Source organism: Rissa tridactyla, chromosome 3 (assembly GCF_028500815.1).
Source record: "Rissa tridactyla isolate bRisTri1 chromosome 3, bRisTri1.patW.cur.20221130, whole genome shotgun sequence".
In the NCBI taxonomy this organism is placed as follows: domain Eukaryota; kingdom Metazoa; phylum Chordata; class Aves; order Charadriiformes; family Laridae; genus Rissa; species Rissa tridactyla.
In genome coordinates this window covers 42,429,097-42,441,127 of record NC_071468.1, presented here as the reverse complement: position 1 = coordinate 42,441,127, position 12,031 = coordinate 42,429,097, and the positions used below count along the sequence as shown (strand labels likewise).

Sequence of the window (12,031 nt, the reverse complement as noted above, 5' to 3'; positions counted from 1 at the left end):
CAGCTACTTTGAAAAAGGAGGTTGGAGAAAAACTGTCAGAAAATGCAAGACTTTTAAAAAATATATTGTTTTGTTTGTTACATATTTCTAACCATTTCTTTAAGGGTTTCCAGTGTTTGAGTAATATAAAATATAAGCATGAAATTTAGTAGAACAACGGTCTTTTTCTAATGAAGTTATTCAGACCAAACTGTAGAAATTTAAAAAGTACTGTTTGCATCTCCCCAGTATAAGGTGTATATATTCACTGACGTTTTCTGTCCTTGAGTTATTCTCCACAAATTATCACAATTTGAATAAGAGAGATTGCAAAGGAAAACACTATTTGGGAACATTGTCGCCTTTGTTCTGTATGTAGTTGTGGATAGATAGGGACACAAAAACATCAGAGATTACATTCTCCAGTTTAGAAAGCTTCAGAAATTACTGCTTTTCCTAGGGGAACTGTGTCTGGCACGCAGGACGGTGGGGAAATACTGAGGGCGCTAATCATCATGCAATTTGTAGAGGAATTACATTAGCAGTTAGTAATCCTTTAACCTTGTCCCCACTTGATAGGATAGCCAGCTCATGTTGAAAGTATTGTGTGTGCATGAACCACAAATGAGAGTCAGTCCCCAGGTTTTAACTGTGGTTAACTTTGCATTGAAAAAGTGTCTTTGGGTGTTTGCTGTTGGGTCTGCAGCTAGGCTGTGAATTCTTGTCAGCCTGATAAGGCAGGAAACTTATGACAGGAGGCAGCAGCCATGACTCCCTCGGAAAAGTAAGCCTGGTTTGGGAACTGGGAAGAGGCAATATGTTGGAAACGCAGCTTTTCCACTGAGATTCTATAAATTGTGTAAATGTCCCAGACTTCAAATCTGAGCAAGTTATCCGATGTCATATTCAGAAGCCAAACCAATATCATTAGTTTTAGACTTCAGAAAAAGCATTATGGTGTAGGAAATTTAAGCACTAGAATACATTGTTTGTAGAAGAAGTAAAAACATAATTTTCTAATGTTTAGCTAGTTCATCTAAAAACATTGGGAATAATTCCAGTATGATTGCAAGTTTGGGATTACAAGGTAACCATTCAGCCTTTAGTTCCTTCTAGTCCTATTTTGCAAAATTCTGCAGTTCTACTTTTCTTAGTGAATGCCAGCCCCAGTTTTCATTCTGCTGGACCCAAGAATATAGACTCTTCTCCAGACCCAAGTTCTAGCCACATCCTCATGATCTTGCAGAATAAAGATGCTAAAATTGTCCTCTTGGGTGAGCTCTCTGTAACCATCTCCCTCTTTTGCCAGGAAGAGCATTCAGGAATCCAGTTTCCAAACTGTTAGTAAATGAATGTATAAATCACAAAGTGTATTGTATTTATTGCTGTAGCTCCAACCAGATAGTTGGCCGTGACTTGTTCTTTTAGGTCAAGAAGCAAAAGGCTGTGCATCATCATGATGCAATCCATCAAATGATGGATTGTGAATGAGACTAAAGCATCAGACTGAATCTTGGATGGCTGGGTTCAGTTCCTGGCTCCAGAAGTACTGTAGATGATTGCGAAATGAATGCTGCTAGGGTAATCTTAATTCTGGCATTTTCTACCCCAGAATGATTGATTTTGCAGATTCTATTTTCTTTAAATGTTTTTTTATAATTTGATTAATATAAGGGAGAACATAGCACTACTACATAATTTTTCTAAAAATAATTTGAGAAAATATGACTAAAACACCATTAAGAATATATACAAATAAATGTTTTTCTGTAAAAAAAAGAATGCATAGAACATTAAGGGGTTGGATATTGGTAGATTTATGTGGAGGCATTCAGTTTAAATATTATTATTATCATCAAAATATACTCGTTACTAAGATTAAAAAAACCGAAGTTTTTCATTTTAGAAGAATATATTGAAGGGATATGAAAAGCAAGCAACATAAAGTCACTAGAACAAAAGATGCAGGAATTCACACTTAAACAGATTAATTCCATGAATGTTTATACTTTTATGTTAGTATTCATTTTGTTGGATTATTGAAAGAGCTTTTAAAACTTGTTCTTTGAATGCTGAAAGTATTTTTTAATCTCACACTGACATCTTAATGCTAATGAATAGTTTAACGTCAGTATTGTATAAACTTGTCCCTACCTCAGATGTCAGCACCTCCATTGGTGTGCATTATTACATAATAATCCTAATTCTGATTGTGTTTTATTTGCAGCACTAAACAGGCTTCACTGACTTAGCCGCACCTTGCCTCAAAGTCCATGAAAGGCCAGACCTTTACACTGGGGCTGGCAGCTGTTTGTGCCTTTGGCACAGGACCTCATTTAATCGTTTTTGTAGACACCAATGCAATGATTGCAGGCAGCACAGGTGTGGTAGAGTAAAAAAGGTATTTTGACATTATTTGGGAACAGATCAGTGCATGAGTGTCACAATAGCATGGTACAAGTCATCCACCCCAAAGTGTTCTGAATAAATGCAGCAGATTACTGAAAATACCAAAAACCTTGTGGATAGTTAGGAGGGAAAAATTAATTCGCATTTTAAAATTTCTTCTCCAATAAAATCAAAAATGTGTTTAAATAACATTGATTTTATCACATAGTTCTTGGGATGGAGAAAGAAAAATAAGAGGATGACATTAAAGCTTAAGTAAGAGTATTTAGCTCCTTCATTGGCCCTAATCCCTATGGCATGACGTGTTCTCCAGCACTGCAGAGTCCAGGCTCACAGCTAACAGCCGCCTTTTTAAATCAGGCCTGAAGTCTCTTGCAGTATCTTTACTGTACCTAATAACATATATTTAGTCCTAGGTATGCCAGTTAACTGCATGTCTGTTTAGTGCCTAGTCCTGACCTGACTGAGGCTTTTGAGTGTAGCATTTTAGAATCAGTAGCAAGGAATATGGGGTGAGGAGCTCAAAGCTGCACGTCAAATACAATGTATGAGTGTGACATACGATAACGTTATAGTGAGTAGTCACCGAATGCAAGTAACTAAGTATGATGGAGTGATTTTCTTTCTTTTTTTTTTGGTTGTTTTGTTGGTTTTTTTTAAAGTGCTGGACCTGGGTCCCAATTCTCCCTCCATTCAGCTGACGGCAGATGTCATCTTTCAAAGGGTGGCAAATAATCTATCTTCTTACCAGACTGCTGCCTGCAATGCATTAAAAGAGGACACAAATAGCAAAATGTGGAGAGAGTTCACATCTTGAAACGCAGCATGTATGAGGAGTAGATAGGACTTGTGCTGACTTATTTTGTTATTATATTAATTAATGATAGTTATTAATTGAAAAGTCAGTCTCCTTTTATAGAGTCTGTTGTTGTTAGGTTTAAATTTTTTTTAACTTTCAACAAAGATCAACTTTCAGTGCTCACGTAGTCACTGAGAATTTAAACTGTGGTTCCATGGATCTTGGTCATAATCTATGGGGCTAACACGTAATTTGAATTGTTCCTGTTGTGTGAGAGTGTAAAATCATTGCAAAGTGCAATTGGTTGGAAGCAATATAAATGTCTATGCACGTATGGTGGAAAAAAGTGGAACAACATAATTAGGAAAATTTCCAGCATACTAGATGCTCTATCTCCAGTCATCTTCAAGAAATGAATCAGAATGAAGTATTTAAATGTTCTTTATCATGTATGTAAGAAAATCTTAGAAAATGGGGGAGTGGAGTAAGTATTCTTCATGCTCACATGAATTTGTGAATTTGTCATAGGAAATAGAGAAGGATGTAAAACTCTTGCTAGGATTCCCTGAAGAAATTCTGCTTTCTTTTTGCAAAGTTTTCTTAGCCTGAATGTACCTGATAATAAACCATCCAAATGTACTTGGATCTTTGCTCAGTGTAAATAGAAATTCTCAAAACTATAGCAACGTAGCTCTAGTGACTCATTGAAAAGGCATTGTATCTGTCAAAAAAAACCCAACAAAACTGGCTCCACTTGAAAGTTACTGGAAAGCACATTCACAGCTAATTATAAAAAAATACTAGTTAACACTTTAAATAAAAAGAGAGGAAAAAAGGCAAAAAGATTTAGGACATAGACAAGCAGATGAAAGGATTTTTGTTGCCTTCCATCTGAGATTACTCAGATGCATTCCTGTATTCAATTACCTGAGAAGATGTGATATTCCCTTAAGAGAGATCAGGAGATCAGAAGGGATGGCAGTTTCGTGCATCTTCTTACTCATAGCCCTTTGAAACTGGTTCAGCAGAAATAGCTTAAATTGCAACAGGGTTTGGGGCCAGACGGTGACTACAGACAGTAATCACTAGGTCAAGATCATACCACAAGTCAACAACAAAATGTTCTTGTGGAACAAAAGCTCTGAGAGGGTGTTTGAATGCTGTTTGAGTAGACCTACAAGGTCTACACGGAATAATTCCTGAATCGGAACCAAAGGGTCAATTTGTTTCGTGGCTAGGCTTATCTAGTGTATTTGCACTCAAAGGACACTGATAATTCTTATTAACTGTTAGCTATGAGTCTATTTTTCTCATGAAATTCCTGGTATTATTGCATATTTGATTTTAAGCTTAAGTTTTAATGCTTCTTTTTTTTTTTTAAAGGCACTAAGCACAAGCCCGCCATCATTTAAAAATAAACGATCATCTAACTTTTCTTTACAATCTTCCCCCAAACCCACTTCCTTTTTGATAGTTTCCATCTAAAATGGCAACTTAATTCTTCCCGGTGCCACTCATGCCCCCACCAACATTAGTCTTATTTAATAAAACATGCAAAGAGAATAAACAACAACAAAATCAAAAAATGGAGGAAAAACAAATTCAGAAGTCTAAAGGGGAGAAGAAATATTTTTTTGTCAATAGCTTTCTGCTGATCCTGGCATCTCTGCTGTTCTGCTTTGGTGTTTCAAGGTATTTCAAAACACAGTGTTGAATAGTATGCTGATAGCCAAATAAAATAGCTATAAGTATCGTTTTGGTGTTTTCTGGGGGCATTTAAAAGTACATGTACTACCAAGGAGAATGGCGGAATTCTCTCAGGAGCTCTGGGAGAGGTCTTGTAAACTGGAATCTTAGACCCTAATAACAGCAGTGTAACTACGTGCCCTTGCTTGTGGTGGTTGTTCATCCAGTGTTTTCTCTTTCTGTCTTCACTTTCTTTCTGTCCTACTCACGTGCATGAGATACCTACGGAAGGTATCCTCATGGCCTCTGTTGGGACCTCAGGTCCTCAGATCTTAGTGGAGCTGGGTCAGCAGTGACAGGTGAACTGCCTGATGTTCCATACACTTTTTAAGAAAGTCTGTCCCTCAATTTTGTTTTTAGTTTTGTTTTGTTGGTATTTTTTTTAAGTTTGTGGCTCTGCCAGAGGAGATGTTTGGTATATTAGTATAGAACAGCATATATTAGTATGTATTATATATACTGCGATATAGCTGCAATTCACTCAGCACCACTGTGGAAAAAAATATGTCCTCTTTAAAGATCCTGGTAAACCTGCAGCAAGAGTTTGTAAAAGTGTTAGAAATAGTTTTCTTTTTTCAGTAAAAAGGATTTCTAAAAATTCTACTGCTTTTCAGTAATTTGTGTATAGCACAGGGATAGAGTAGTCCCAGTTTAAAACAGACCTCCCAGTTAGTCTTAGGTCAGATATTTCTTAAGAGTTTTAAATCCTCTGGAAGAGATGATAGAGTGAAATGTTGCACTTTCAAACGAGAAATTGCAACAACTGATAACAGAGACAACAGACGTTATATGCAGTATCTGTCCATACAGAAAATAGTCTGTACATACAAAAAATAGATATGTAAATAACTTTTTTAAAAATCAGATTTAATGCAGAAGGTATAATAGTTAAATATGGAGGAGACTAATATAGAAAGTTTATTGGACCTAAAACGAGGAAATACTTGGCGATGTTCTTAGTTGACAGAGTAGCTTGATTCCTGCAGAGATTTTAGCATAATAGGTCTGAAATATCACTTGCCATTGAGGTCAGAGGAGACAACTTGTGGTCAAAAAATGGCTTTTATGTTCTTACCTTTGAAACCCTCTTCATTTCATTTAATCTTCTAGGCTTCTTAAAGAAAAGAAAAGAAACAAAAAAAGGACTGTTCACAGTGAAGAGTAAAGTGAATTGTACTGTTCTTTTAAAGACCATTATTTTCTAGAATGCCTGTGTATACTTCTCGTGTTCAATTTTGTGAGATGCTTCAGATTTTCATAAATGCATAGGTGACTTTAGTATGGCTATTCATATATGGGCATTTACAGTTTATACGTAATCTTTGCAGGAGTCTAATCTAAAAGAATTGGAAGAACAAACACACAGAACAATGGCATGTATCATTCTGGAATATGGGTATATGCTGATAACGACAAATCTTTCCTGAATTGAGTTAATTAGACTTTGTTTGTGAGGCCGTGTTAGAAAGCTCATTTTGAGTTGCATGAAAGCAAGTTTTATGCCCCCAATTATAAAACATCAAGCAGTAAATTTAAGCAAATACAAAAAGTGGTAAGATAGAAATTAGAACACGTGAGTAAATTTTGAAGAAATACACATATCCTGTAGTTAAAAGAATTGACTGAAGAATCTTAGATAGAGTACAGTCCTCATGCTTGGTAAGGAATGTCGTAGGAAGGAAGGAATGAACTTGCATTTTGACAAAACATATGAAGTATTTAGAAAGTATAGACCTTGTTCTAAAGGGAGACCATCTTTAAGTAATCTCAAGGTATCTTAATGGAAAAAGCAGGCAAACAGTGGAACGTTGTCCAACAAGAGGGCATTAAAGATGCTTTGAAAAGAAAAAGTGAGAAGATAACAAATTCAGTATATGCTGTAAATAGTAGATAAGGCAGTTTTGCTCCATGAGAGGTCACTTTCACTCTAAAATGTTCTTTTTTTGATACGGCAATGTTTTTCAATATGACCTGAGGTTATTTTTCAACTATATCCTTTTAAGTAGATTTTTACAGAATATATATGCCTTCAGCATTATGACAGATGCATATAAAGCCCTACAATATATTGAGTGTATGCAGGCAGAGATATAAAACTAAGTTTTACCTCTGCTTACTGCTACATTACATGAAATATAGGGGCTAGTATTTCCTGTTATGATATAGTCTTTAATAGATTTGAGGAGGTTTAGTAAGCTAATGTCCAGGATCAAGACAACTACTCCTTAGCAGGGCATTGGAGAAAAGATGATGAGTCAATACAATATGGAATATTTTCATTTGGGAAAGATAACTGACCCAAGAGCTGGAATTCCTGCATCTGTCTGAAAAGCCTGCAAGCAGTTGCTGCTTCATTGAGCTGATGGATTCCGAATATATGTGAAAGCGGATGTGGCTACTGGATGACTACAAGGCTTCTTTTAATGTTTTTCAAAGAAAACCAATAAGTCTTTCTGAAGTAATCTTGCTTCTTGAGAGTAGACATAGAGAGAAATTTTGGTGGCAGAACAGAGTGCTCAGATGTGCTCAGCTGCTACAGTATCCCTGGAAATGACCATTTTTTCTGCATCAGCCATTGCCACGGTGATCACTGTGAAGCAGGTAGCGATTTTTCTCCTTTTTACTTCACGTGTTGGAGGAGTTCCCTTTTGTAAAAGGAAGTACACGTTTCTCCCAAGGCTGTTCTTTTGAGGTGAACGCCTTTCAGCTGGTACTTAGCACTTAATTGCTATATGCTGCCAAGAAGGAAGAATGCCAAACTGGTGCCTCTCAGGCACTCTCTTCATAGTGGGGATGAACTGCTTTGCAGGATGAAGTGACAGTAAAGATGCGTTACATTGAATTAAATGGTGAAGTCTAATGCTCTCTGGGACACTTAACTGAATCTGTCATAACTCCAAATTTTTTTTCCTTGCCTACTCAAACAGGAAAAATGAATTGAAAGCAGTTTACCAGTGGGGTGATTAGTACAGAGAAAAATACCAATAACCACTAGGTTAACCAGGTGATTATAGTGCAGGCCAGTTCCAGAAGTTATAGGAATCTCCAGCTCCTTCAACATCCAATAGTTATTCCGTTGTATCCAGGTGATAGTAAGACTTTTGTGGTTTTGGTAACACGAGGCTTTCTTCCCTTGCTGGTTAAATCTCAATGCATGTCTTTGACTAGCCATTGTCCACAGCTTTCAGGTGTTTACTGTATCCTAGTGGAAGAGCAGTCATCTGAATTTTTTCTTTGGCCAGGGAGAGGTTCCTGATTGTACATACCATATATTCTTCTCTTTCACTGGTGCCACCTGTCATCTTGTGATAGAATTGTTTTCATAGTGTTCTTTAACTTTTTATGTCTGGAAAAACAAGAAAGCAAGTGGACTGGAAGTCAGATTTACACTTGAATAATATCCTTTTGATAACATGCAAAAGGTTTAGAAGTGTCATCACGCATTTGGAACAGACTACAAGGGAATTCTATTTTAGAGAAAATTCTTTCCTTGCAGGACTCTGTTTAATGCCAGCAGGTGATTTGATGCAGGTTGAAATATCTCTTTGTGTGTATAGTAGCTGCCTTACGCATATGTACTTATTACGTTTTTTTAAAAATGCTATTAAATGCACCTGCATCATTCAGGGATTCTCAAGATTCTTTTCATTGTGTAATACCCATTTTCTATGAAATGGTTGAAAGTACAGATAGCTGAAGTATTCTTTTTCTCCCCAGCCCCCTCATCTCTGGACAATAGTAACTTTCCGTTTTAATCGAATCAAAACTTGCTCCAGAATGGGGATGTTCTGACGTGTTTTGATAAGCCTAGTATCATATGTTGTGTTCGCACTCTTTCAAAAAGTAAATTGTGGAATATTTGCTCCATTGTTGGTGGGTAAATGATTGTTTGTAAGTACGTGTAGAACAGTCGAAATAAGGAAAAAACCAAAAACCACAAAACTAGACAACTCAGATGATGGTATTTCCAATCAATCCTGGAAGTTATAAAAAGAGTTATATCCTACAAATATAATGTATCTACTAAAAGAGTGTCCTAGGCTGGAACATGCTAGCCTCTGTTTTCAAGCATTGTTTAAATGAGAGGAGTCCAAATTGCATTTTTCAGTAGTAGAATTATTTATTTTAAAACTTGTATCTGCAGATACTTAGTGCAAGTGTTAATGCAGAATTAGATATTGGATCTCCCTTAATCCAGGGAGTTTATGTGCAGTTTCTTCTCTCTTGCACCATATGGTTTTACAAGTCATACCTTGACTTTCAGGATTGAAGTATGAAGAGAAAAAAAAAATTAATGAAATTCTGTCAAAGCTGCCAGGTTTCACCTGGTTTCATGTCCAAAGCAAGGCAAGGCTTTCAAGAAAAACTCTAAGTCAGCCCAGATTCCTCAACACTGGGCCCAAGTTCAATCAAAAGGGTTGTGAGCCCCCACAAACCTTTTGAAGAATCTGGGCTGAGTTTCAAGTCAGTATTGAAACCTGTAATCAGGCAGGCTTCACGTGCTCTTGAATTTCCTTGAGAACACTTACCCAGCTCTCCCTCAAGTTTTCTGTGGTTTGCTGGGATTTTTTTCACTTTCAGCAAAACAATGATGGAGCCCGTGTCTTCAAGTAATTATTACTAAATGCAGTGTTTGCTGCTGCAAACATCCAGGCACTGCTCACCCTACTCAGCAGACTACGTTGCTACTAATAAAAAGCATTTGCAGCATGAGACATAGCTCTGATCCTTGTTCTGACTGGAGAAAGAATAGGGAAACTCCATTTGTGTATCTTTGCTACAGATTTCACATGTCTCTCTTAGTGTTAGTGTATGTTTGTAAGTGCTGTTGATTGAAACATTGTAACAATAGTGAAATACAGAAAAATAGTGGTTATCTTTGTTCCCTAATAATTCCATTGTCTTTCTCATTTTTGCCAAATTTAAAATCAGGATTTTCTTTTTCAAAGGTCATGTGTCTACAGTGTAGAAAAATAATTCTAATGACAATAATTGTAGAGCTGCTAGGGAAAGTCAAGTGAAAAGTAGCTTAAAGGTTTGTCCTTCTTTTTTAGATTTCTATATGAATTCTGTACCATTGACACTTGTTTCCAGGATGGTTCAGAGCCTCTTCATGACCCAAAACCCTCTGACTCTTGGGAATCCTAAAATTCTCCTTGCAAAGTAGCAGGCCTAGTAGTCCAGCAGCCTGAATCAACTTCCAAACTAAAAAGCTTTTGGCTAAAGCACGCAGATCTTAAATGGTATTTAAGTTGTACTACCTGAATGACTATATAAGTATAAATCTCACCTAAGTACACATGCACAGAGCAGTTTGTACTATTGTTTTGCACATTGATGATGACAAAGTTAGTATGCACGTTCTTGTAGATCTTGTGTATCAGAATACCCATCTAAGTTAAGTGAAATAGGGACAAAATAAAATATGAAAATAGATATTTTTTCACCAATGTGTTGCAATGACATTCTCATATTTTTTCATTTCCTTCACTTGGTCACCAACTGATAATTTTCTTCCTATAAAAACAGTCATGTTTTCAACATGGGCCCACTATGGCGCTAATACGTCACTAACTGATGTGTGTACGGGGAGATGATGTGTGCAGGGAGAGGGAAGAGAGCTTTTATTTGTAACTGTCAAGCAACTTCTAGAAAAGCTGTAAGGTGGAATCCTTCCTGCTCTTCATTCAGCTTTTCCTCCTCTTTGTAGACCACTTCCCATATTTGTTAAGTTTTCAGAATAATTTTTTAAGATCTGCTTTTAAGTCACTTTGATGACTTGGTTGTTGTTTGTATTACTGCAAGATTATTTTTTTTAATTTTCAAAACTTACTTCGAGGTTTTTCTATGGTTGTGGGTTTGAGTTTTGGATTTTTTTTTAATAGGGATATCAAAATTAATGTAATTTTGTTTGCGTGAGTTTTGTTGTTTTTTTTTCTTTCAGAATGTACTTTTCTTTCATGATGTACTTGAGTATATCCTCAAGTGGTTTCTATACATTTTATACATGACATATTTACAATGAACATTATCCTGAACAACATATTTGTCTTCCACCTTGTAGCTAATTTTTGGATTGTATTTTTACAGCTAAAATAGACCAAGAAAATGAAGAGAAGTCACTGACAGAAGCACATAAAAGGTAAGAAAGAAGAATGCGGTAAACCCTTTCTTTGAAAAATATGTTTTGGTAGAAATTGCTGTAATGGTAGTTAGTATTCTATTTTTGAATAGGAAAAGAAATGCACTCAGAAAACTAAGTAGTATTTACTTATTTGTCAATTTTAATTTGACAATTAGGAAAAAAAAACCTGAAGGAATATAGACATGCAGCATACCTTTAGAGAAATATTACACGAGTCCTGTCTTTCGGAAAATGAATGTACCTCAAGTATAAATTAATTTAGAATATACTATTTGTAGTCAGAGAAAACTGTTCATACTACAGGAGAATCATGGTGATTTGACAGACACGTAGCATTCCCCAAACAGCAATTATTCATTAGGTTGCACTTCCTGTGCTTATAAAATATCTGCTTTAAAATAAAGAATGAAAATCTGTTTTTTTTTAATACATTAATGATATGTATAATTAAATGTGACTTCCTTTGTCAAATTGCTAATAGATCTTCAAATAGTTTTTTTGTGGCAAAAAGCAAAATATCTCATTAAATTTCATTACAGATGTGTGCAGTTGAGAGAGTTTTCAAAAGTGGGAACTTCACTGCATTGCACAACTTGTGGTTTCTTCTGATTTTTTGGCAGTGTTCTCACAAAGCAGTATTTAAATGGGACAGATTTTTATCTGTCCCAGCAAAAGACCAAAATATGACACGCACCGTTTATAGTCCAGGTTTAGTGAAACTGACAGTCTGTTTGTTTTCCTTTCACTAAAAATATCATCTTCTTTTTGTACTAGCTATAACTGCCACTGAATATATGCTAATGAATATATTAATTAGATATTCTAAGAGCTGGGAAGTCTCTCAATAGGATTCCAGTAAAATATACCACTATAAAAGGTTCTAGTTCTTACTGCAGTTTGTTAGCCATACTATGTCCCTGATGCCCAAACTTGCTACCTGCTATAATGCCACA

The 12,031-nt window shown here is 36.0% G+C and overlaps 1 protein-coding gene across 1 annotated transcript in view; it reads left to right on the top strand.

Annotated features, from left to right (window-relative positions):
* Positions 1-12,031, top strand: part of FMN2 (formin 2) — a 177,298-nt gene that overhangs the window by 133,838 nt on the left and 31,429 nt on the right. The window contains exon 17 of the mRNA XM_054197192.1: positions 11,024-11,075. Within this exon, the coding sequence (XP_054053167.1) occupies positions 11,024-11,075 (52 nt within the window). The remainder of the gene's footprint in view (positions 1-11,023; positions 11,076-12,031) is intronic.